The sequence below is a fragment of the Hemitrygon akajei genome, chromosome 7, assembly GCF_048418815.1.
Source record: "Hemitrygon akajei chromosome 7, sHemAka1.3, whole genome shotgun sequence".
NCBI lineage: Eukaryota > Metazoa > Chordata > Chondrichthyes > Myliobatiformes > Dasyatidae > Hemitrygon > Hemitrygon akajei.
The window spans coordinates 95,966,915-95,994,746 of NC_133130.1; the positions used below are offsets into that span (position 1 = coordinate 95,966,915).

Below are 27,832 nucleotides of genomic sequence, written 5' to 3' on the forward strand. Positions count from 1 at the left end.
GGCCTCAGAAGCGTCAGGGCGCAGGTGTGCTGGTAGAGTCGTGTTGGAAAGAGCTCATTTGGTGTCATCAGATGCTCTGGTCATGTCTGCTGACCAGTCAAGCACATGATTAGGGGCATTGCCTTTAAAGACACCATACAAAGGGAGCACAAGTTCAGCAACTCATGGAATGAAGTGGTGATAGAAATTCACCATAGCTAAAAACTCTGTGGGGTGGTGGGAAATCCATAATAGCAGTTACTTTTGAAGGGAGGGGTTTTGCTTCTTCTGCGGAGACGCAGTGGCCAAGAAAATCAATGGTTGACAACCCACACTGGCAGTTAGCAGGATTAATAATCAACCCATGTTGGTTTAAGTGCTCGAAAAGTGTACGGAGGTGTGAAAGTGTGTCATCCAGGTAAACGTAAAGAAAATCTAAGTCTTTTAATACAGAGTCCATCAGCCATTGGAAAGTCTGTGCTGCATTCTTCAGTCCAAATGGAATGTGCAGAAACTCAAAGAGGCCAAACAGGGTTATCACAGCCATTTTGGGAATGTCCTCCAAGCACACAGGCACCCGATGGTAGCCCCTAACTAAGCCAACTTTAGAAAAAATTAACTTTCTGTCTAACTGTACCGAAAAGTCTTAGATATGTAGGGCTGGGTAACGAATGGGGGGGGGGGGGGGGTGACCTCGTGAGGACATTGATAATTGCTACATGGGCAGCAACCACCATCGGACTTAGGGACCATATGGAAGGGGAAGCCCAGAGGCTATTTGACCTGCGCACAAGCCAAGAACTAACTGGGGGAGTAGGGTAACGACCCAAAGTCTTTGACATCCGCAAACCAACAGTTCTCAAGATCAACTAACAGTCCTTGAGCACACAGGAAATCTGTGCTGAGTCCCTTCCCTGTCAAGTCTCAGAGCTAGCCACAGTGCCACCAGCCTGACTGCTGCTGTTATCCAAAGAGGTTTACTTGTAGAAGGGAATGGCCACAGGGGAACCCTGTAGTGACTTCTTAATCACCTTGCCTCTCCTGGTGGTCACCCATCCTCTGTCTGAAGCCTGTTCTCTGGGTGTGACCATCTCTTCAAAAGTCTCATCTATAATATCTTCAGCCTTCCGGATGATCCTGAGTACATCCAACTCCAGCTCCAACATCTAATTCTAGACCCAGTCAGTCAGGCACTGAGATTGGGTGCACTTCCTGCAGATGTAGTCATCAGGGAAACCATCAGATATCCCGAATTCCCACATCTGACAGGAGGAGCATTCCATCCTGATTACTATACACTTGTAAAAGGCTTACCTTTTCTTAACTGTGCCTTCTCCTCTTCATGCTGAAGCCTGCTAAGCCAAAGCCTTCACACTCTATCACTAGCATACTCTGACAATGGCTGCTCCGCTTGAGCCTACCCTCCTTTTATTTGCAGCTGAGTTTGGCCTCTGATGCCAACACTTTCCGTGTCTGCTCAGCCCAAAAAGACCACCCCTGCTTGAATCTGGTCCTTTTAACCTCTCTCTCCTGACTTATGTGGGGCTCTGACACCGACACTCATACTTCTCACACCTGAGCCACCAAAAAAGACCAGCTTTACCCAAGTCTGCTGTTTTTATACTCGATCAAGCATATGCTGCATAATGAGTTCTTTAAAAAATAAAACGAGGATGGTGATTTCCCAGGAGAGACAGCATGTGGTCCATTAGCTCTGAAGGCCTAGCCACCTCCAGGCCAGGCAAGGAGAGTGTTCAGAATCCGATAGTCCAAAAGTTTGTAATACATAGTTTTTAGCGTGCGATATTTTTCGCGTTCAGGTGGGTGTTCGAGCAGACTCACTACTCTCGTTGCAGTGGAACTACTGAGTGATGCTATTATATACTGGTGTCATCTGCGAAGATTTCTCACAGTGCATACTGGGCTTCAGTTTGCATAAACCAACTGACGGCATTTTGATCCCAAAACTCCAGCAGTTTCAACTTCTGCATTGGCTGACATGTTGAGTAACTCTGAAATTGTCCTAGAGCATTGGGGTCACCATTGTAGGTTTTCGCAAACGAAATGGCATAGGCGTTTTAAGTTTAAGGGAAACCGTTACAACTCCTTTACTGCCAACCAAACACAGAACATAATAGCATGGTAAAAAAAAACTTTATGTCATTACATCATCACATCTGAGCAGCCACTTCAAGTGAGCCCCAGCACAATGTTGGTGGTTGTGAATTATGCATGTTTCCACACAATACATTACACTACAGTCACATGTACATCGAAACATGTGTCACCATCCTTCTGGTGCCAACATAACATGCCCACACTTATAAAACAGTCAATGAGCACTGAGCTGTCATAACATACAACTTTTGGACCAAACATTGGCAAATAAGTTTATTCTCAATAGCTTTTTCTCAGCCAACATGGATAAAATGGACCAAACAGACTCCTCCGGCACTATACATTCCCACAGTTCTGTGATTGCCATGTCTAATTGATTAGAAAAATCACACTCTTATGCAAAATGACTGGTACACCGTTGCTTTTATTAGAATAAAAAATAGAATGCCTCTCTGAAAAAAAAAGGCTCTTCAGCTTTAAAATAGTTCAGTCAATTTGTATTTACAATCTGCCCAGCTTTGCTCCTGAAAGCAAAGAAACAAGGTACAATAAATGAGGTTTTTGAAATGCATAACAAATTAGGTCCAGATGATTAACCAGCACAGAGTGTATATAATTATGTCTTTAATAGCACTTGATCCAGGGTTTCAATAAGTACGGCTTTTTTGTTGTAACTTGATATTCACAGATATATTGCTCTGCAGAAAACATGCCCTTTATCCCACAGAATACAACTTTAACTTCAGAAGCCTGGACTCTGGAAATCCCCTCCCCTTAACCTAACCTCCACACCTCAAAATCTACACCCTTGGCTAAACTTTTGGTTACCTCTTCTAAAACCTGTGTACATGATTGAGTCAGAATTTATCTGATAACACAGCTGGTGACATTTCACTTTTTTTCAATTACTTGTAGCATTGCGGGTGTGATTTTTCATCAGAAAGTATCTGATGTAACATGTAACACTGTTTTCAATCAGTGCAGAAGCAAACGGAGTCATGCAATTAAATTTCTAATCATGCTGCTGTTAACCCAAGCCTCAATCTCATCTGTACTCTAATGTCAAATAATAAAGAGAAATCTCAACATACATTTTTGTTGCTTAAGTGATACAGAAGATCGAGATGTAGCTTTGAATTTATTTTAATGAATATTGGAGTGAATCTATAGTTCTTTGCTCTGTAATGAATAGTTTAAGACTTCATTTGAAATAATATGCTACTTACCAGTGAAAAAGGGTGGCTTTTGGCTTCTTCCCGAATGTTAGTGAAAGGAGATTCCAGAATTAAGGCACCTGGAGGGGTACCTACAAATAAAAGGAGCCATGTTTTTCAAAACCAGAAACAAATAAACATCTTACAGTCTGACTACATCAGGAATCAAGTCACATAACATTTCATTGGTGTGGTACAATTTTCTACAGTTATATTAATAGCAAAAGGACAGTGAGGGATAAAATTGGTTCCTTAGAGAATCAGAGTGGACAGCTAAGTGTGGAGCTGAAAGAGATGGGGGGAGATTTTGAACAATTTATTTTCTTCGGTATTCACTAAGGAGAAGGATATTGAATTGTGTAAGGTAAGGGAAACAAGTAGGGAAGTTATGGAAACTATGACGATTGAAGAGGAGGAAGTACTGGCGCTTTTAAGGAATATAAAAGTGGATAAACCTCCGTGTCTTGACAGGATATTCCCTAGGACCTTGAGGGAGGTTAGTGTAGAAATAGCAGGGGCTTTGACAGAAATATTTCAAATGTCATTAGAAACGGGGATGGTGCCAGAGGATTGCAGTATTGCTCATGTGGTTCCATTGTTTAAAAAGGGTTCTAAGAGTAGACCTAGCAATTATAGGCCTGTCAGTTTGACGTCAGTGGTGGGTAAATTAATGGAAAGTATTCTTAGCGATGGTATATATAATTATCTAGATAGACAGGGACAGTCAGCATGGATTTGTGCGTGGAAGGTCATGTTTGACAAATCTTATTGAATTTTTTGAAGAAGTTACGAGGAAGGTTGACAAGGGTAAAGCAGTGGATGTTGTCTACATGGACTTCAGTAAGGCCTTTGACAAGGTTCCACATGGAAGGTTAGTTAGGAAGGTTCAACCGTTAGGTATTAATATTGAAGTAGTAAAATGGATTCAACAGTGGCTGGATGGGAGATGCCAGAGAGTAGTGGTGGATAACTGTTTGTCAGGTTGGAGGCCGGTGACTAGTGGTGTGCCTCAGGGATCTGTACTGGGTTCAATGTTGTTTGTCATATACATTAATGATCTGGATGATGGGGTGGTAAATTGGATTAGTAAGTATGCAGATGATACTAAGGTAGGTGGCGTTGTAGATAATGAAGTAGGTTTTCAAAGTTTGCAGAGAGATTTAGGCCAGTTAGAAGAGTGGGCTGAATGATGGCAGATGGAGTTTAATGCTGATAAGTGTGAGGTGCTACATTTTGGTAGGAATAATCCAAATAGGACATACATGGTAAATGGTAGGGCATTGAAGAATGCAGTAGAACAGAGTGATCTAGGAATAATGGTGCATAGTTCCCTGAAGGTGGAATCTCATGTGGATAGGGTGGTGAAGGAAGCTTCTGGTATGCTGGCCTTTATAAATCAGAGCATTGAGTATAGGAGTTGGGATGTAATGTTAAAATTGTACAAGGCATTGGTAAGGCCGAATTTGGAGTATTGTGTACAGTTCTGGTCACCGAATTATAGGAAAGATGTCAACAAAATAGAGAGAGTACAGAGAAGATTTACTAGAATGTTACCTTGGTTTCAGCACCTAAGTTACAGGGAAAGGTTGAACAAGTTAGGTCTTTATTCTTTGGAGCATAGAAGGTTGAGGGGGGACTTGATAGAGGTATTTAAAATTATGAGGGGGATAGATAGAGTTGATATGGATAGGCTTTTTCCATTGAGAGTAGGGGAGATTCAAACAAGAGGACATGAGTTGAGAGTTGGGGGGCAAAAGTTTAGGGGTAACACAAGGCGGAATTTCTTTACTCAGAGAGTGGTAGCTGTGTGGAACGAGCTTCCAGTAGAAGTGGTAGAGGCAGGTTCGGTATTGTCATTTAAAGTAAAATTGGATAGGTATATGGACAGGAAAGGAATGGAGGGTTATGGGCTGAGTGTGGGTCAGTGGGACTAGGTGAGAGTAAGCGTTCGGCACGGACTAGAAGGGCCGAGATGGCCTGTTTCTGTGCTGTAATTGTTATATGGTTATAAACTACAACAGATTAGTGGCTGAGGTACTAATCTGCAGAATGAAAAACATTGGGCATATTCAGATTTATTCAGCTTCAGAATTATTGATCACATATACATCGAAGCATACAGTGAAATGTGTTGTTTGTGATAACAATCAACACATCCGAGAGTGTGCTCAGGGAACCACGTAACTGTCGCCATACATTCCAGCGCCAACGTAGCATGCCCACGATACCCAGCAGAAGAACACAAAACAGTTTCTGAAGCCATTATATCATCGAGACACATTCCTGTATTTGAATTATTGTTTTCTTTCTTTAACAAAGTCAGACCCTTGCACCAATCAGCTGATCAAAGGCTGCTCACCATTTCACATTGGTCTATCTTCTTTGTTCCCCCTCCAAATATATCCTTTCCCCTATAAACTTCTATCACCCTCTGTATTATACAATTCAGTTTGATGTTCATCACTGAAACTGGTTGTCTGCTTGAAGTCAGACCATAACTGTGGTATCGCTTCCCTTTTGAATTCTTACCACTTTGTGAAGATGCCACCTTCCATTTGCCTTTTTATTTGCTTTTCACATCCATACACAATGCTTTAATGATTTATGTACATGGATCAAAATGCTTTGCTCTCTTTATAGTACCTCTCAACCACAAGGTCAAGGAGTTAGAAACCTTAAAGTTATTTCTGGTCAGCAGCTTAATGAGGTTGAATTGTGACAACCTTTTAGATGCTATTACACAGCTATTAAGGAGAAGCCCTGGGTGGAAATTGGTGTGCGCTGGGGAGGCTGCCAGGACAGATCAGTAAGCACTTCTGAAGAATATATATATACATAGCCTGCTTGCGTTGTGTGATCAAATCTTCTGAAATCAAATCAAATCACTGAACAAATTGTAATTTGATAAAAAGCATGGAATTAATCAAACCCATTCCCTTCAATTTACCAGATGTGGAGGTTTGTCTTAATTCTCTTTTGAAATGTAAGCAACACTTTTAAGGTCAGCACTTTGCCAAACTTCTGTCGATACACAGCAGAGAGAATCCTGAATGGCTGCACCACGGCCTGGTATGGAAACACCAATGTCCAAGCTTAAAAGAGCATACAAAAAAGTATTGGATACAGCCCAGTCATTCACAGGAAAAGCCCTCCCCACCACTGAGCACTGTCACAAGAAAGCAACATCCATCAACAAGACTTAAAAACAACAAAGTTAATGTCACAACATCCTGCAAAACCCCCACTTGTGTGGCATCAGGGGATACTTTAGCAATAGAGGCTACTACCAAAGACTGCGCCCTGTTGACAGAGGCCTCCCACTCCCCCATCACATTTTCCTCCTGCCTTCCCTGAGAAACTAAGTAAAAAATGGAGGGGTGCATATTGTGGGTCTTTGGAATATGTACAGCCATGTGACAGCACGCCCTTCACAACTTGCTCCCTCCTCAAGCAATTTCTTTAAGACAGCTGAACAAACAGTGCAGCAACTTCTCCAACCTGAAAATGTAAGCAGACAACTTCGCTCCTTCCTCCTGGAACGTGTACCCAAACTTCATCCTAAGAACAGCTGCACTTCCAGCAGTACCAAAAGCATCTTCCAGAGGTTGCAGATAATTAGCTGATGTGGCTAATGGATTTTCTGACTTGGGGAACCTCACGATATCCATGGTCCCTTAAGCTCTCTATCAGTCTCAGTTTTTTCATATTCTGAACACTGCCATTCATCAGGTAATGGAGACGTCTACTCAGTTCAAGCCTCATATCCTTCTTCCCCACTGGCTGTGGGCTTGACCCCAGAGAACACTCCCAGCCTACAATAACTTTGGTTCTCCACAAATATTCTTCTGCATTTATCAACCAGTAATGTAATAGCCAAAACGAGCTCAGAATTTAAATCAACAGCTGAAGGACTCATTAGACCATTCACATCAGACAACTCCTTCCCCTCACTCTGCAGAAACAAGAGCAAAGTTTTTTTAAAAAGTCTCTGCCCTCAGTTACAGGAAACGCGACTTTCAATTTGGCATCGCATAGACCATGCTCTTCTCTGAAAGTATGGAAGTCCCATGGTTCCCCCCCCACCACCACCCCAGGAACCCAATGGTAACAGGCAGATCAACTCCCAACACATCATTGCTAGTCTGAACTAAAACCACCTCTTTACTTGCCATTCTGTCAAACTGCCGTTCCATGATCGTAACTTTCCCTAATACCTCAACATTACTTAAAACCCTAATCAACAATTCATCTGGGTTGCGGATATTTACCCCACTCAGAACACAGCATTAGTTACAAGAAATCTCTTTGAATCACACCAATGCTTAATCCCTGCGGTATCCAAGACCAAGTATCTTAATCACTTTCCCAGACAATAATTTAACACAGGCTTGAACACAAACCCACTTAATCAATTCTTCAGCGATCACACAGCATTCTGGGCAAGATGGCGGCACGACGCAGTTTGCAGTGGCCACTCCGGAGTTGATATCTGTTATTTGTTAAGCGGGGTGCCGTGCACAATCCTAATCTGATGAAAAACTGACGTGGGAGCATGGAGGAACATCTGGAAATCTCCAGGAAGGCCTTCTTCTTTGCTGCTGCTGTTGTGAGGTCTGGGTCTCTGCTGAGAAGAACAGGCCCCCAGTCCTCAGGGTCGCGTTGCCAGTGGCCGCTGGCGGGGGTGTCGTAGTGCGCTCGGCAGAGGATGGTGCTCAGAGAGGCTGTGCCGGAGGCTCAGTGGTTCGACGGACTCGGAGTCCGCTGCAGTCGGAGCGCTTTCACTGTGTGCGTCTGCGAGGCTGGGTCTGACAAAGCTTTCATTGTGTGCTGCGTCTGCGAGGCCAAGTCCGGCAGCGCCTTGGAAGTCCGTAGTGGGGGTATTCCCTTCTGCTGCCTGTGTGGGATGACGAGTCTATCGGGACCCTGAGGACTTGTGGAAACTGTGTGGTGGTTTCTTTCGAACTTATAGTCTTTTAACATCTTTGGACTATTTTTATTATGCCCATGGTCTGTTTTTTTTATCAATTATGGTATTGTCTGCGCTGTTGTAACTATATGTTAACTATAACTATATGTAACTATGTGGTTTTGTGTAGGTCTTGTAGCTTTAGTTTTTGGTCTGTTGGGTGGTAGAGTTGGTCTCCTGACTTGGTGTGTCTGGGTAGTCTTGTTTTGTCTGGTGGATTTGGAGCTCCTTTCCGGGGAATGCGCTAAGATGGTAGTGTGATATTAATACGCAGCAGCCTCTCCAGACTCTGGATTTGGGGATTACCAAACGTTATGTGGATTTTCTGGTGTAGTCTGTATTGTTATGTGCTTTTGTGATATTATTCTGGAGGAACGTTGTCTCATTTTTTAACTGCATTGCATTTGTGGTTTCTAAATGACAATATACTGAAAATGAACTGAACTGAACTGATTCAACAAATTCAATCCAGGATGAAAGCCCCCACAATGCAGCCCCTTTTTACTGGGCATCTCTGGAAACGCAGCTGTTAGCTCCTTGCTAAAAGCCACTGGACTCCATGGTGAGGAAACCACCTTTCTCAAGCTCCATACGTCTAGGGTGCATATGACTTCGGTCCCACCAACCCATGAGGTTGGGATGTCCTGCCCACCCAAACCCCGATTTATGTGATTGCTGTGTGATTTACTACCCCCACCCGGCAAATGCCATCTGCAAGAAATCACAGACTGTACATTGCATACAATTATAAAGAAAGTATATTTAAGAATGTTAACTTAACCAAACAATAATTCAAGAAAAAAAATGCCCATCGTAACTAAACAGTCAAATGTGCACATAAGTTGGAGTTCATCTTGCAGTTGTCTTTAACTCACATGCTGGGCCCTTGGTCTCTGTGAAAGCACACAGCACCTTCCGAACGTCGCCTGAAATCCACCTCGAACAAACAGGCTCTCCCACAGGAATATTGGTCCTTCCTCCTTGAAGCCATTCATCTCCATAAAGCACCTTGTGCACCAGGGACGGCACCTAAGCCACCTTCCCTCCTGTCTTCTCCCAGCTCCCGTCAAAAAAAGACCTTGACCCACACCAGTGACCCTCACAAAAACCTCTCCACCCAGTATTTTCTACAACCTTCTCCCAATTCCACCATCCTGATTGGCTGACACCATATTCCTAAGTTGAAAAAAAACCCTCATCTCAGCTCAAACCCAAACAGGCTGAAAGCAGAACCAATTGCTCTTACAGAACTGCTAAAATGAAATACCTACAGCATAGCAGTAAAAATGTTAATCAGGGCATTACAGTGAATTTATTGCTGTATTGCTGAAAGTACCAAGAATTGACTGAGTTTCATTATGAAAGTCAGAGTCACTAGGACCTAAAGTCAATGAGTTAATTGAAGCAACTTACCTTTTTCACACAGCTGCCTTACAACATTTGTAGCAACACTGAAAAAGATGAGAAGTTGTATTTTACTTTTATCATCAGGCACAACATTGCTTAAGCAAAACACAACATCTTAACCCAGTTCTACTTCTATCTGTGCTTATCTTCCCACATCTCACATCACCTGAAGCATTTAACTACTCACTATTACAAATAATAAATTAATCTTTTGTTAGCCAATTTAGTGTATGAAGTTAGTTTTAGATAGCCTAAGGGTAAATTTAACAATTATTAAATGCTTACCCAATCCAATAGATGACTCTAAACCATAAATGACAAGTTCCAGTGACTAAAAATATTCACTCTTTAGTTGTATCTGAAACTATGCTGCTTAAACATCTCAATACTTAATGTAATAGAATCTTTGTCAAAAGCTCAAATGGTAGAGATGAGAATATTTATCTTCCCTTGTCCCCTCTCTATTCATTTCCTAATTAGCAGTACCTTCCTCAATTATTTTACAGTGCAAGATGCATTTCTCACCTTCCCCACCACCAAAACCTCCACCTTCTCCATTACTATTAGCAGAAATAGCACTGACTACATTGTTGACAATGTAGCCAGTCAATTTCCTGAAATGCGCCATGCCAAAAAGACAATCTTTTAAAGTTATGAGGCTACAAACAAAATTGTAATATTGTGTAATGCTTGTGACAATTAAACAATTAACGTAATGGATAATTCCGTCCTCAATGATCCTTCACTATAACCTCCCAAGATCACTGCAAAATAACCTACAGTGTTCAGCAATTCAGTTCATTTTTCATGATATCAAAAATCAGCTGAGCACACTAGTTACACTGAAACCACTGGGTCTGATGTCAGCTCAGGAGTGAACATTCAAGATTCAAGATTGTTTATTATCATTCTTCAGTATACGAATGTAAAGAAAAACAAACAGATTGTTACTCTAGATCTGATGCAGCATAGAACACAATATCCATAAAGGACACCGTAAAAATAAAAATAACACAAATATAAATATAAAAGCAATCTTATAAAACACAATGTACAAGTAACTGTTCTCTCAAGCCTCATTTATGACTCCATTTGATTCCACTCCAACCTTATTACAGCCTCAGATTTTCAGAGGTCGGTTGAGCAATTGTCTTGGACTCCAGGTAACATTGACCCTTGATAAAATTGAAGTCTATGGGTATTAAGGCAAGACCCTCAACTGACAAGATATCATACCTACAAGGAAAGGCATTATTGCAGACCAATCAATCATCCAAGCCTAGGTGACTATTCAAAGAGGTCCTACATTCAGGCATCTTCAGTTGCTCCCTCTATACTAAGCTCTTTATCCTACAGGCTCAAGTGGGGATGCCTGCTGACAACTGCACATACCAGTCCATTCATAAGTCCTTCTGTAATGAGGCAATTTGGGACTTCACGGACAGGAAATAGATCACATTTAGGCTTGCTCTGATAATTGCCAAGTAACATATATGTTGCTATAAACATGGACCATCAACAACAGTCTAACCATCTACCTTGGCATATGACATCATGACTGTTGTTGAATCCCATATTATTAGTATCCTGGACATGATCATTAACCAGACACTTTACTGAATCCGTCAAACAAAATACTGCCTCTGCAGGCATAGTTCAGAGGTTGGGTACTGTGCACCCAGCGGCTCCTCAAAGCCAGCCCAGGATATCAAAAACAAAAAATGTCATGGAGCATAGTTGCCTGGATATGTGCAGTTCGTACTATGGTAGTTTGTTCAGGACAAACCAATTGAGGCAAAGCAGCTGACATACCTTCTATCACCAATATGTTATGACTGCACTTACTACAGCTATACAGCAATTCACCTCCTAAAACCAGGACCTTTGCTCTAAGGTCCAAGTATAGCAGAACACAGGAATACCATCATCTGCAAGTTCCCTTCTAAGTCCCAGACCACAATCTTGTGCCCTGTCATTCATTGTTGGTAAGCCAAAACCTTAGAAGTACCTACTGCTGTGATGGAAATAAGAAAGATTCTTTGGGTCTCAAAGGCAAGAGCTCTGGACACATAGTTTTAATAATAAGGAGTTTATTTACAAGGGGAGAAAAAGCTTGGGAACAACACAAGTGGCTACAGTATTCGCACAAATGCACTTAGAATAGAGGAACGTGGGAAAAGTCGGGTCTGCAGTACAATACACGGGGGAAACGGTGTGGGGACGGAGTACAGGTACACATACAAGCAAGGGAAAAGTAACTACAATACTTGCCCCCCCCCCCCCGGCTATGGGCAAGCACGGTTCTTTGCTAACGGGACAACAATAAACGCTCCCATAACCCTATTTAATGCACACGTTACCACATGTCTCCAGCGCTGTTCTGCAGTCTTCAGCCTGGAGTGAAGCAGGGTGGTCCCTCAAGGATGGCAAAAGAGAGCGAGCCAAGCACATGTAGCACCCTTTATAGGTCAGGGGGCCAATGGCTTGGTGTTAGACAGGTTAATCCAATTAAGGTGGCCAATTGTTAAGTGTGCATTGATTAGTTGGGAGGGGCAAAATGTTGACTGGCAGGTAGTGTGACCTCCGACCAGGTGAGGGCAGTGCTGTCACATGACAGGCACGGCTCTCTGGCTCTGGTTACACCTACTAACTTTGTTGGAGGGGCTTGCAGTGGTTCAAGGCATGGCTCAGAACAGTAGCTTTCTAAGGGCAAGTAGAGGTAGACATAAAGTCATAGAGCACTTTAGCACAGAAATGGTCCCTATGGCCCATCTAGACTGTGCTGAACTATTAATCTGTCTAGCCCCATCGACCTGTACATGGAGCATAGCCCTCTATACCCTTCCCATCAATGGGACTCTCAAAATTTTTCTTGTGTTAAAATCAAACCTGCATTCACCACTTCCGCTGATTGAAACCTTCACCACCCCCTTTCCTGTAGTTAAGTGACCAGAACTGCGCACAATACTCCAAATTAGGCCTCATCAACATCTTATCAGTTTTAACATAACATCCCAACCCCAATACTCAATATTTTCATTTTTGACAGCCAATGTGCCAAAAGCTCTCTTTTCAACCTTATCTACCTCTGACACTACTTTCAAGGGATTATGGATCTGTATTTCCAGATCCCCATTCTACCGCAATCCTTAGTACCTTACCATTCACCCTGCAAGTCTTACCTTGGTTTTCCCTCCCAAAGTCCAATACCCCACACCTCTCTGCATTAAATTCCATCTGACATTTTTAGCCCATTTTTCCAGCTGGTCCAGATCCTGCTGGAAGCTTTGATAGTCTTCCTTGGTGTCCACTACTTCCCCAACTTCCGCAAATTTGTTAATCCAGTTTACCACGTTATCACCAGATTGTTGGTGTATGTAACTGGGTGACCGTCGAATCTTATTCCTTATCATTAAAAGTGAACTTAGACATCCATCTGGGTAATGCTAGAACAGTTGCCTATGCCTTTAAGTGGAGACGGTGATGTCATTACGCATGCGTGGGATAGTGGGGAGACCATTTTGTTTTCTGCAGAAGCAGCTGGTGGGGCTTTGGGATTAAGATCCTCCCAGAGATACTGGGTATGGTGAGGAAAAGTGAGTATTAATTGATGATACCCATGTGAATTCGTTTATGCTCGTTGGTGAATCAAGAATATTGGTAATTTGACATGTTTTACGTGTGGATGCTTTAGATTTTCACGAGTGAAGGCATTGGTGCTGGATAGTGTGGTTTGTGCAAAGTTCCTTACCGGCCAAATAGGTCAGTCTTCCTGTAATTTAACTACCAGGCAATATCTTGTAAAAGTTGTGCCAAAGTGTACCTTTTGTCTAACTTCATTGTATCATGACTAATTGTGAATGTAACAGCGTAACGTGAATGTTTAGTCTCTGTTTGGATGTTAAGCACGTGTGTACTAAAAGGGAGTAGACGTCTTAGGTGAGATGTATTCGCTTACATTTTTGCTGCGATGTGTAAGGTACAGGGTTGGTGGGATTCTAATGTTGCTTGTATTATGTTTCTTCAGAATTGCCACTACCATATTAGTTTTGTGTGGTTTGCTTTATGTATTTTTATACTGCATACGCAATCCGTCGATACACAAGGGTGTGGATCGAAGGTTAAACTGAGATTGTAACGGCAGGAACTGGTTGTAAATTTGTTCATTTTGTTTTAAGACCCTCTTCCGCATTAAAACATCTAAAACAGATAAAGGAATTAAAACCCAAAAAAGTATTTGTTGTCCTGAGTGTGTACTTTTCCCCAGGCTACAAAATATAGATGACAAACAACAACACTCAGCACTGATCCCTGTGACACACCATTAGTCACAGACCTCCAGTCAGAGAGGCAACCATCTACTACCACTCTCTGGCTTCCCCCACAAAGCCAATGTCCAATCCAATTTACTACCTCATCTTGAATTCCATGTGACTAAACCTTCGTGACCAGCTTCCCATGTGGGACCTTGTCAAAGGCCTTGTTCATGTAGACAGTATCCACTGCCTTGCCTTCATCAACTTCCTGGTAATTTCCTCAAAAAAAACTCTAAGATTGGTTAGACACGACCTACCATGTGCAAAAATCACTTTGATCATCTCTAATCAGTATCTGTCTATCCAACTACTTATATATCCAGTCCCTTACCTTCCAATAACCTTTCCACTACTAATGTCAGGCTCACTGGCCTATAATTTCCAGGCTTATTCTTAGAGCCTTTCTTAAACAATGGAACAACAATACCTACCTGTTAATCCTCCGGCACCTCACCTGTGGCTAAGGACGTTTTAAATATCTCTGCTAGGGCCCCTGCAATTTCTGCGTTAGCCTCCCACATAGTTTAAAGAAATACCTTGTCAGGCCCTGGCAATTTATTCACCCTAATTTTCCTCAAGACAGAAAACACCTCCTCACCTGTAATCTGTATACAGTCCATGACCTTACTGCTGCTTGTGTCATTTCCAAAGACTCTGTGTCTGTTTTCCAAGCAAATTCACATGCAAAAAAATCCATTTAAGATCTCCCCATCTCTTTCAGTTCCATGCATAGATGGCCACTCTGATCTTCCAGAGGATTAACTCCATCCCTTGCTGTCCTTTTGTTCTTTATACATCTCTAGAAGTCTTTGAGATTCTCCTTCACCTTGTCTGCAAGAGTAACCTCATGCCTTCTTTTTGCCCTCCTGATTTCATCTTTAATCCTTAATTGCATTTTTATACTCCTTAAGTATCTCATTTGCTCCTTCCTGCCTATATATTTGCTGTGTATCTCCCTTTTCTTAACCAGGGCCTCAATATCTATTGAAAATCAGGGTTTTCTCCTGACAGGAATATACAAACTCTACAGTCAAAATTTCACTTTTGAAGGCCTCCCACTTACAAAGTACACCCTTTGCCAGAAAACAACCTGCCCAAATCCACACTTGCCAGATCCTTTCTGATACCATCAAACTTGGCCTTTCTCTAATTTAGAGTCTCAATTCGACAACCAGACCTATCCTTCTCCATAATTATCTTGAAACTAAAAGCATTACAATCACTAGATGCAAGTGTTTCCCTACACAAACTTCTGTCACCTGCCCTGTCCCATTCCCTAATAGGAGATCTAGTATTGCACTCTTTCGAGTTGGGACCTCTATGTACTGATCAAGGAACATTTCTTGAACACATTTTTTCAAACTCTTTCCACTTCCAGCCTTTTTACTGTATGGGAGTTCCAGTCAATATGTGGAAAATTAAAATCACCTATCAAACCTTATATTTCTTGTTCCTCTAAATCTTTCGGATGGTCTGTAATATAATCCCATTAATGTGGTCATCCCTTTCTTATTCCTCAGTTCCACCCATGTAGCCAGTGTAGACAAGCTCTCCTGTCTATTCTGACTGAGCACTGCCGTGACATTTTCCCTGATTGCATCCCTCCCCCTTTAATCTCTCCTTCTCTATCATGTTTAAAACAACAGAACCCTGGAACATGGAACTGCCAGTCCTGTCCCTCCTGCAACCGTCTCACTAATGGCTAGAAAAGTAGAGAAACAGCTCGCAGAGGGCCTGGCAAGGATCAACCAGAACCAACTACTCACAAAATATGAAGTGGGTGCTACCAGTTCACACTGCACCAAAGGGCCCCTGAACATGTGTAAAATCCACAGCTAGTAGGATAGATGGGATAAGCCAACTCCTACATCTGGAAATGGCAGGGGCTGCTTTGGTGTTTCTCAGACACTAGCCCCTTTGGGAAGAACATCTTGCAGCTAATGTTCCCTTTAAATTGTAATAACCAGTATGTGCAGAAGTCTTCCACTGTGCAATTTTTTGCCCAGTGACAACATGTGCACACTGAATTTTTAAGTGGAAGCAAACCTGAAGCTACTTTAAGGATAATAAGCTACCAAGTCCAATTTGTTGTTCATTGTTTAAAAGAAATAAAATAACTGTCAATAAGAACTTTGATTCAATAGTTTTTGCTCACGTTCATCTGCACTCTCACAAAACATATGTAGCAGGCCTGTTGCAGGTAATGAAGGATTTTTTCACCAGAGCTTTTGCGCACTGTCCATATGTGACTTACTTGCTAAATGGCGCTTTAAAAAGTCAAATTTCTAAATGTCACTCCACTTCTTCCCACTTGCAAATTCTCCAGCAACTTTTGCATCGCAACAATACACGCAGATAATACTGGTTTCAGTATTGTACTTAAATATTTCCTGTAGGTGCATATTCCTGACCTCATGAGCTTTTGTTGTAGCAGTTTCTACTGTTTCATTAAGCCATTCTGCTTTAAATGAACTAGCAGTTCTTTGCGCTTCACGCCCTTTGTTTCTTTGGAATTTGATATAATGAATCAATAATTTCTTCAATAAAAGCAGTATAAATAAGCCTGTTCTAAAATCTGCAGACAAATCATCACAAACTCCACATTGTCAACACAGTCTGCATCAGAAACTGGAAAAGAAATTGTGATTGTGTACAATCGTGAAATATACTTAACGTGCCAACGAGGTAGAGGGTGAGAACCTTTTCTGTGCAGTTAATATTCTTTTGTGCACTTCTAGCAAAAGATGCGTGCGTACACACACACCCACACATTAGAGGGAACATTGGTTGCAGCTGCCACAGTGATCCATCAGCCTGACGTACAAGCAGGAGAAAACCCAGCTGGTTGTTGAGCTGAGGGAGTCCACTGACCCACTGGTGAGGAGTGCCAATGGCTCAATTTGTACCAGCCGTAAATGGAGAGTTCAAGCTAAAGTAGACCAGGCCACCAGCAGGCTGCAGCACCAAAAGGTTATCGGCAGAATCCAGGCTGGACATGCAGGACTTGGCTGGGGGAAGGCAGCATGTTTCTGGTCCAAGACCTCAAAGAAAGCGAGGAAAGCCATGGTAGTAGAGGAGGTGATAAGGTCAGAGCAGGAGCGCTACAGGATGAAGGCAGTGGCACAGGGCTGTCAGGGAAGCTGGACAACATGGAAGGGCACCATGAACAGGTCATTCAGCTGGCCTGACCCGTAGAAGATCCCGCAAGCCAGACTCAGCTTTCTCATCAGGGCAACCTATGACACCTTGCCACTAGTGGTTCGGCAGTGAAGATAGCTACCCCCTGTGTGATAGCACCAATGCCAACCTCCAACACATCCTGACAGGATGCAAGTCTATGCTGTGATGGTGGCAAAACCAGGTCCTAAAGTAGCTGGCAGAGATCCTAGAGACCTGCAGGCATGATGTCAGAAGCAGCCTTTCCCAAGCGGGACAACAGCTCATTGCATTTGTTAAGGCTGGTAAAAGCACTGAGTGCACCTGCCCAAGAGCTGCTTCAGGACTCCTCTCCACAGCTAGGAATGGAACAATTGGCAGACAGTTAGAGCTTCTACAGGAATCACCACATCTCTCTGCCCAGACATGGTACTGTGGTCCACAGCTGCCAAGACAGTCCTCCTCACTGAGTTAGCCATCCCACAGGAGGAAGGAGTGGAGGCTGTCCACAGGCGGAAGAGGCTGAAGTACCCTGACCTGGCAGATGAGTGTACGGATGCTGGTTGGAGGACTATCATCTACCCTGTGAAGGTAGGATGCCGGAGCTTAGTCAGCGCATCAATAAGGTTACTCTGTGATATGGCAGTGACTGAAGCGAGGTTCAGGAGGGCCACCAGACAGTTGGCTGAAGAGACAGAAAAGAAACATCCCTACCACTGCTCCGCCATCAGACTCTCTTTACGACACTACCAATCCGTGACATCACTTTCAAAGAGTTACAGATTTGTATTCCCAGAACCCCCGTTATACAGCCTTCCTGAGTGCTTTACCACTCATCGTGTAAGTCCTACCCTGGTTTGTCCTCCCAAAATGCAACACCTCAAATTTGTCTGCATTAACTTCCATCTGCCATTTCACATTTTTCTAGCTACTCCAGATCCTGTTGCAAGCTTTAATAGCCTATCCCATCATCCAATGCACTTCTAATCTTGATGTCATCCACACATTTGCTGATCCAGTTTACGTTATCTAGATCATTTATTCAGTAGATGATAAACAACAGAGGACCTAGCACCGATATGTGGCACAACACCGGTCAGTATTACATGTTATATTTTATCCTGATGTAAATGTATATTGTCATTCCTCACTGTTGTCATTAAGATAATTGAAACCTTTACCTAACAATTCTGTAGAAGTATCTGGACCATACAAAGAACGATGCTTCAAGAAGGGACAAGTCCCAAAATATCAACCAAGAATATGCATATAGTAAATATTTTCTTTGCCAAATATATATATACATGGCCCAGAAACAATTTATGAAAAATACCTTCCACATTATATTCTAACTTTATACAAAAAGATTTGCATGAACATTTTAGTAGTATGTTGATATGCAGTTGTTTATAGATAAACAGGTTCTACTGATGCATGTACAAATACCAAAACATAAATTGATTTACATTTGTGTTAAGCCAAAAATACATCTTTTGTAGATGATGCTGCACCAATACTTGCGTCAGGAATTGTCCAAGAGAAATCCTGGATGTGTCACTGGCAATTCTGTTTGGCTGTCTGTGCCACTGACTGCCCCTGCTCTTTCTTAAGCCCTGTGCCTCTACTGCACTCCGACTCAGGCCGTTCACACAAGGCTATGTTCTAACGCATAACTAAAACCTTTATAATGTTATATACCTCTATAAGGTCACCTCTCAGCCTGCTGCACCCAGTGAGGACAATCCCAGCATATCCAATATCTCCTTGTAACTAAACACCTTTTCAAAGCATTGCAGCAATTAGCACAACACTTTACAGTGCCAGCTGTAAGATCGGGATTCAACTCTCATTGCTTCTGTAAAGAGTTGCACTTCATATTTCATTGAGCTATGAATGCACTGAGGCTCCTCTGTACATCAACCCTACCTTTTACTGTATATATCTGGCCAGCATTAGAGATCTAAAGTGCATTACCACACACTTGCCTGGATTAAATTCCATTTGCCACTGCTCCGCCCTACTTTCCAGTTGATCTATTTCCTGTGTATCCTTAGGCAACAATCCAAGTCACTTATATATGTGACAAACAAGGTCCCAGCACCAATCCCAGTGGTACACCATTGATTACAGACTTCCAGTCAGAAAAAGACTCATACATCATCACCCTCTGCCTCCTGTTACCAAGCCAATTCTGGATGCAGTTTGCTAAAACATCATGGATCCACTGTTCTCAAACTTCCTGGACCAGCCCATCATGTGAGGTCTTGTCAAAAGAGAAAAGCTGGGTGGGGGTGGAGGGGGTGGTAGCTGGAGGCTGAATGGGGAAAGATGCATTTAAAGTAAAATAATTTAATTCTTCGTTAATGGCAGGGAATACTGTTATGAATAAGGAGCAACTCTGATGGGCAGAAGGGTACAGAATCGCCAATGCCCCCCCCTTTTGGAGAATCGCAAATCGCTACTATTCCGATGCTGTTATCAAAGGAAATGAGAGAGATAAACAGCTCATACAAATTTATGAGAGAGGGGCACAGCACAGGTTGGAATGTCTCCTATTGACAAAGAGAGAGATTACTGCTATTGTCTCTTGGAGAAGGAATCGTGTATTGAGTACTGTTCTATTCATTGAAACCCCTCAGGGGGCAACCAGAGTGGTCTGGTTGAGGGATTGCATCATCCCAACCTGATTGACACCTGAGACCCAGTGAGTGGGGATAAAAGTAGGGTCTGGGGAACACCCCTCAGACGCACCAGGAGAGATGCTACAAGACCGGTGGGGAGGCTTGTGTGTGTGTCCACCCGTGCCTGGGTGACGAGTCCTCCACGGAACGGTCTAGCTAAAGGACGGAGACGGATCAAGATCGTAAAAGGAAAGTCGGCAAGTTAAAGGCTGTTATTCCTCCTCTTTCTCTCTCTCCAACAATTGCAACACCGTGAACAACAACTACTGCAGCCTGCATGAACTGAACTGAACTTTATATTTCCATCGGACAATTCATTATCCCCTAGACAACGATAGAGCATATTTCTTATTGATTATTATTATACCCACAATTTTAGGTTTAGTATTGATGACGTATATTATCTGTATATTTGCATTGATATTATTTTTGTGTATTTTTACTAATAAATACTGTTAAAAATAGACTTCAACAGATACTCCAATCTTTGCTGGTAAGATACCCAGTTACGGGGTTCGTAACAATACAACCCCATGTAGCATTTGCACTCCCTCAGCTTTAGGTCAGTCAAGTTTCTGTTTGCAGGCTCCTCTTGGGTAACTAATCAACATAGTTGGAAGATGATAAGGACTGCTGCTAATCATTTGCCACAACCACCTGACTGGACACCATGGTGTTTTGAGACTTTCCTTGCATCCTCAGAACACATGGCTACCATTACAGTTGCACAATTAAAAAAAGCAGTGCTGCTTTCATATGTGGAGCTGACAGAAGACCCATATTGTATCAGGTTGTTCACAGGCATACTTATGCTGGGATATAGTGGGATGAGTGTGAGTTTATGGAGTATAGGCAAGTGGCAGAGTAGTAGTTGTGAGCTCCATGAGATGTCCCTTTGGGCCATTGCCTTAGCTACTTCTCAGATTGGAGTTCTGAGAGGCGGGACTGCGCAGGCGCGTGAAGGAGGCCTGGGAAGGAGGGCAGATATAAAAAGGAGAGAAGGAGCGAGGTAGTTCTCTTTTGGAAGAGGACAGCGAGGCTTTGAGAAGAAGTGCGGCGGCGGCCATTTTCAAATTGCTTCTCAGATCGGAGTTCTGAGAGGCGGGACTGCGCAGGCGCGTGAAGGAGGCCTGGGAAGGAGGGAAGATATAAAAAGGAGAGAAGGAGTGAGGTAGTTCTCTTTTGGAAGAGGACAGCGAGGCTTTGAGAAGAAGTGCGGCGGCGGCCATTTTCAAATTGTTTCTCAGATCGGAGTTCTGAGAGGCGGGACTGCGCAGGCGCGTGAAGGAGGCCTGGGAAGGAGGGAAGATATAAAAAGGAGAGAAGGAGTGAGGTAGTTCTCTTTTGGAAGAGGACAGCGAGGCTTTGAGAAGAAGTGCGGCGGCGGCCATTTTCAAATTGCTTCTCAGATCGGAGTTCTGAGAGGCGGGACTGCGCAGGCGCGTGAAGGAGGCCTGGGAAGGAGGGAAGATATAAAAAGAACGCAGCCTTAAGCAGCGGGCAGCTTCGTTTGCGGGCAACGGAGTGAGCCGGGAGCAGAGTGTAGGGCTTGGGCTCAGAGGGCTTAGGCGGAAGAGGGCACAGTAGGCTCATCTTTTAGTTCTCCTTGTTATTTTCAGTTATTCGGGAAGTATGAGTGTGACGGCAGCTTGTTGTTCTCGGTGTCGGATGTGGGAGGTCCTGGAGTCTCCGAGCCTCCCGGACATCCACATCTGCGCCAGGTGTGTCGAACTGCAGCTCCTGAGGGACCGAGTTAGGGAACTGGAGCTGCAGCTCGATGACCTTCGCCTGGTCAGGGAGAGTGAGGAGGTGATAGAGAGGAGTTACAGGCAGGTGGTCACTCCGGGGCCACGGGAGGCAGATAGGTGGGTCACGGTCAGGAAGGGGAAGGGGCAGGTACTAGAGAGTACCCCAGTGGCTGTACCCCTTGACAATAAGTACTCATGTTTGAGTACTGTTGGGGGGGACAGCCTACCTGGAGGAAGTGACAGTGGCCGGGCCTCCGGCACAGAGGACGGCCCTGTAGCTCAGAAGGGTAGGGATAGAAGAAAGAGGACCATAGTAATAGGGGACTCGATAGTCAGGGGTTCAGACAGGCGGTTCTGTGGAGGTGATCGGGAGTCCCGGATGGTAGTTTGCCTCCCTGGTGCCAGGGTCCGGGACGTTTCTGATCGCGTCCAAGATATCCTGAAGTGGAGGGTGAGGAGCCAGAGGTCATGGTACATGTAGGTACCAATGACATAGGTAGGAAAGGGGAAGAGGTCCTGAAACGAGAGTATAGGGAGTTAGGAAGGCAGTTAAGAAGAAGGACCGCAAAGGTAGTAATCTCGGGATTACTGCCTGTGCCACGCGACAGTGAGAGTAGGAATGGAATTAGGTGGAGGATGAATGCGTGGTTGAGGGATTGGAGCAGGGGGCAGGGATTCAAGTTTCTGGATCATTGGGACCTCTTCTGGGGCAGGCGTGACCTGTTCAAGAAGGACGGGTTACACTTGAATCCTGGGGGAACCAATATCCTAGCGGGGAGGTTTGCTAGGGCTACAGGGCAGACTTTAAACTAGTAAGATGGGGGGGCGGAAATCAATTTGAGGAAACTATGGGAGAGGAGGTTAGTTCACCAGTAGAGCAAGTAAGTGGACAGTGTGTGAGGGAGGAAAGGCAGGTGATGGAGAAGGGATACGCTCAGCCCGAAGATGTAGGGGAGAAGAAAGAAAAGGATAATAATTTTGAATGCATTGCTAGGAATGAAAAGAGAGGAGGAGGTGGAGAGTATCTTAAATGTATCTATTTTAATGCTAGGAGCATTGTAAGAAAGGTGGATGAGCTTAAAGCGTGGATTGATACCTGGAATTATGATGTTGTAGCTATTAGTGAAACATGGTTGCAGGAAGGGTGTGATTGGCAACTAAATATTCCTGGATTTAGTTGCTTCAGGTGTGATAGAGTAGGAGGGGCCAGAGGAGGAGGTGTTGCATTGCTTGTCCGAGAAAATCTTATGGCGGTGCTTTGGAAGGATAGATTAGAGAGCTCCTCCAGGGAGACTATTTGGGTGGAATTGAGGAATGGGAAAGGTGTAGTAACACTGATAGGAGTGTATTATAGGCCACCTAATGGGGAGCGTGAGTTGGAAGAGCAAATGTGTAAGGAGATAGCAGATATTTGTAGTAAACACAAGGTGGTGATTGTGGGAGATTTTAATTTTCCACACATAGATTGGGAAGCTCATTCTGTAAAAGGGCTGGATGGTTTAGAGTTTGTGAAATGTGTGCAGGATAGTTTTTTGCAACAATACATAGAAGTACCGACCAGAGATGGGGCAGTGTTGGATCTCCTGTTAGGGAATGCGATAGGTCAGCTGACAGATGTATGTGTTGGGGAGCACTTCGGGTCCAGTGATCATAATAGCATTAGCTTCAATATAATTATGGAGAAGGACAGGACTGGACCTAGAGTTGAGATTTTTGATTGGAGAAAGGCTAACTTTGAGGAGATGCGCAGGGATTTAGAGAGAGTGGATTGGGTCAAGTTGTTTTATGGGAAGGATGCAATAGAGAAATGGAGGTCATTTAAGGGTGAAATTATGAGGGTACAGAATCTTTATGTTCCTGTTCGGTTGAAAGGAAAGGTTAAAGGTTTGAAACGCCATGGTTTTCAAGGGATATTAGAAACTTGGTTCGAAAAAAGAGGGATGTCTACAATAGATATAGGCAGCATGGAGTAAAGGAATTGCTCGAGGAATATAAAGAATGTAAAAGGAAACTTAAGAAAGAGATTAAAAAAGCTAAAAGAAGTTACGAGTTTGGTTTGGCAAATAAGGTGGAAGTAAATCCGAAAGGCTTCTACAGTTATATTAAAAGCAAGAGGATAGTGAGGGATAAAATTGGTCCCTTAGAGAATCAGGGTGGTCAGCTATGTGTGGAGCCGAGGGAGATGGGAGAGATTTTGAACGATTTCTTCTCTTCGGTATTCACTAAGGAGAAGGATATTGAATGGTGTAAGGTGTGGGAAACAAGTAAGGAAGTTATGGAACCTATAACAATTAAAGAGGTGGAAGTACTGGTGCTTTTAAGAAATTTAAAAGTGGATAAATCTCCGGGTCCTGACCGGATATTCCCCAGGACCTTGAGGGAAGTTTGTGTAGAGATAGCAGGAGCTCTGACGGAGATCTTTCAGATGTCATTAGAAACAGGGATTGTGCCGGAGGATTGGCGTATTGCTCATGTGGTTCCATTGTTTAAAAAGGGTTCTAGAAGTAAGCCTGGCAATTATAGACCTGTCAGTTTGACATCAGTGGTGGGTAAATTAATGGAAAGTATTCTTAGAGATAGTATTTATAATTATCTGGATAGACAGGATCTGATTAGGAGTAGCCAGCATGGATTTGTGCGTGGAAGGTCATGTTTGACAAACCTTATTGAATTTTTTGAAGTAGTTACGAGGAATGTTGACGAGGGTAAGGCAGTGGATGTAGTCTATATGGACTTCAGCAAGGCCTTTGACAAAGTTCCACATGGAAGGTTAGTTAAGAAGGTTCAGTCGTTAGGTATTAATACTGGAGTAATAAAATGGATTCAACAGTGGCTAGATGGGAGATGCCAGAGAGTAGTGGTGGATAATTGTTTATCGGGATGGAGGCCGGTGACTAGCGGGGTGCCTCAGGGATCTGTTTTGGGCCCAATGTTGTTTGTAATATACATAAATGATCTGGATGATGGGGTGGTAAATTGGATTAGTAAGTATGCCAATGATACTAAGGTAGGAGGTGTTGTGGATAATGAGGTGGGTTTTCAAAGCTTGCAGGGAGATTTATGCCGGTTCGAAGAATGGGCTGAACGTTGGCAGATGGAGTTTAATGCTGAGAAGTGTGAGGTTCTACATTTTGGCAGGAATAATCCAAATAGAACATACAGGGTAAATGGTAGGGCATTGAGGAATGCAGTGGAACAGAGAGATCAAGGAATAACAGTGCATAGTTCCCTGAAGGTGGAGTCTCATGTAGATAGGGTGGTGAAGAAGGCTTTTGGAACGCTGGCCTTTATAAATCAGAGCATTGAGTACAGAAGTTGGGATGTAATGTTAAAATTGTACAAGGCATTGGTAAGGCCAAATTTGGAATATTGTGTACAGTTCTGGTCACCGAATTATAGGAAAGATATCAATAAATTAGAGAGAGTGCAGAGACGATTTACTAGGATGTTACCTGGGTTTCAGCACTTAAGTTACAGAGAAAGGTTGAACAAGTTAGGTCTCTATTCATTGGAGCGTAGAAGGTTGAGGGGGGATTTGATCGAGGTATTAAAAATGTTGAGAGGGATAGATAGAGTTGACGTGAATAGGCTGTTTCCATTGAGAGTAGGGGAGATTCAAACGAGAGGACATGATTTGAGAGTTAGGGGGCAAAAGTTTAAGGGAAACACGAGGGGGTATTTCTTTACTCAGAGAGTGATAGCTGTGTGGAATGAGCTTCCTGTAGAAGTAGTAGAGGCCAGTTCAGTTGTGTCATTTAAGGTAAAATTGGATAGGTATATGGACAGGAAAGGAGTGGAGGGTTATGGGCTGAGTGCAGGTAGGTGGGACTAGGTGAGATTAAGAGTTCAGCACGGACTAGGAGGGCCGGAATGGCCTGTTTCCGTGCTGTGATTGTTATATGGTTATATGTTATATGGTTACTTTTCTATCACATTGCAAGATCCAGTAAAATATTGGAGAGGGGGCATATATTACAGAATATCAAAACAGTAAAGATCGATAGAAAATCACAAAACATGAGAAAATCTGCAGATGCTGGAAATCCAAATCAAAATACACAAAATGCATGAGGAACTCAGCAGGCCAGGCAGCATCTATGTAAAACAGTAAACAGTCGGCGTTTCAGGCCGAGACCCTTCTTCAGGACTGAGAGGGAAGGAGTGGGATGTCTGAATTAAAAGGTGGGGAAGAGGAAACAGGCTAGCTGGAAGGTGAAAGGTGAAACCAAGTGGGTGGAAAAGGTAAAGGGCTGGAGAAGAATGAATTTGATGGGGGGGAATGGACAATAGAAGAAAGGGAAGGGGGATCTATAGAAAGTATCTGTGAAATAATATCTATTACAAATTTATATTTTGTATTATAACTTTTAAATTAAGAAATAGATAGCATTTTTATTTGTCAGATCCCAAATCATCCTATGGTTTTCTCATGCTTTCATCGTGTTAGAACACAAGAGATCATTCAGTTTATCATAGCTGCCTGGCTCTTTGATAAAGCCTTCCAATTACAACAATTCTTAGCTCCTTTTTCATTGTCATGCAAACATTTCTCTTTAGAATATTTTACAAATTTCCTTTTAAAAGATATCACTAAATATACCTCCACCACCCTTGCACACAGCGCATTTGAAATAATGAAATAGCAAGTTTTATTTTTTTAAACCAGGTTTTCTTAGAGACTGCTATATATCCACAGGGATGCCATTGCTGTGGTATCAATAATCCCCTCTGAGGCACTTGACAACCATAATGGAACAATTATTATAGACTTTCCCAGGTATTTAAAATCCTATTACAGAGTTTCTCTTGATAAGGAGACATTGATATAATTTTGTCAATGTGACCAACAGGCAAATGTTGATGTTACACATCCAGACCTCAGGGAAAAAAAAAACTGGTAAAACTTGTGAAATATCCTCAAGACTCAAAGTCTCTCAAACACCTTTTTCTATCTTCTGGTAATTTCTCCCCTATCCTCTTTCTCTCTTTCTTCATTCCCAATTCTGGCTCTCCTCTCACCTCTTCTTTTCTCTTCACCTGTCCAACACCTCCCATTGGTGCCCCTCCTCCTTTCCTTTCTACCGTCCACTGTCTTCTCCTATAAGATTCCTTCTTCTTCAGTCCTTTACCTGTTCCTCCTACCACTTACCAGCATGTTCATTCCCCCTCTCTTGGTCTCACCTATCACCTGCCGACTTGTACTCCTTCCCTTTCCCCCACCTTCTTAATCTGGATTCTCCTTGCCCGATTTACTTTCCAGTCATGATGAAGGGTCTCAGCCCAAAGTGTCAACTGCTTATTTCTCTTCATAATTGCTGCCTGACCTGCTGAGTTCCTCCAGCATTGTGTGTGTGTTTCTCTGGATTTCCAGCATCTATAGAATCTCTTGTGTTTAAATACCATTACCGTAGATTTCGCACTACAGAGCGCACCTGATTAAAAGCCGCTGGCTCTAATTTTAGAAAGAAAATCAATTTTGTACTTGTACAAGCTGCTCCGGATTTTAGGCCGCAGGTGTCCCACGTTGTAATATGAGATATTTACACAGAAAGATATTACACGTGAGGATTTTTTAACTTTTAATTAAATCCGTATGGTAACATAAACAAATACATATTGCAAATGCTTTTTTTCGAACCGTGCCTCTAACACGGCTACTTTTAAATATACATACGTATCGGTAACACACAAATTACGTTGCATATACTTTTTTACTGAACAGTGCACGAACAACATTCCAATATCTCCTAACGACGTAAAAAAATATATACTGCAGCCTACCAGGAAAAGTTATTGATCGCCTTTAACTTAAAAGCAGCGTTTTCGCTCGGGTAATGTGCTCCCCCCCACCTTCCCGTTTATCGCAAACCGGTATTTCCCACAAGACGCGGCGAAACCGGATGTGATGTCATAGTATCCCGGGATGTACAGAAAACAAATAGATAGATAGATACTTTATTCAACTAGAAAATACTAACAAATGAATTACTAAGCGAAAATATTATAAACTAAATAACTGCCATAAAGGCAGCACAATGCTTTTCTTCGAGTGTTTTCCATGTTGATGAGGGTGAGTACAAATGACTGATTTACAATAATTTAATTGTGAAAGTGCGCTTGATTTATCGTACAATTTCATTGGACCTCTGTGAACTACTCATCAATTTTATTGGTCTACTGTTACGAGGCAAAATGTTTTTGGTGGCATGAAAAAAAATCATGCATTAGCCGCACCGTAGTAAAGGCC

At 42.9% G+C, this 27,832-nt stretch overlaps 1 protein-coding gene across 3 annotated transcripts in view; it reads right to left on the minus strand.

The window, feature by feature from the left end:
• Positions 1-27,832, minus strand: part of abhd12 (abhydrolase domain containing 12, lysophospholipase) — a 158,364-nt gene that overhangs the window by 26,868 nt on the left and 103,664 nt on the right. For all 3 annotated transcript variants that reach the window (XM_073051492.1, XM_073051494.1, XM_073051493.1), the window contains 2 exons: positions 9,691-9,728; positions 3,324-3,403 (listed from right to left, as the gene is read on the minus strand). In XM_073051492.1, coding sequence (XP_072907593.1) covers positions 3,324-3,403; positions 9,691-9,728 — 118 coding nt within the window. The remainder of the gene's footprint in view (positions 1-3,323; positions 3,404-9,690; positions 9,729-27,832) is intronic.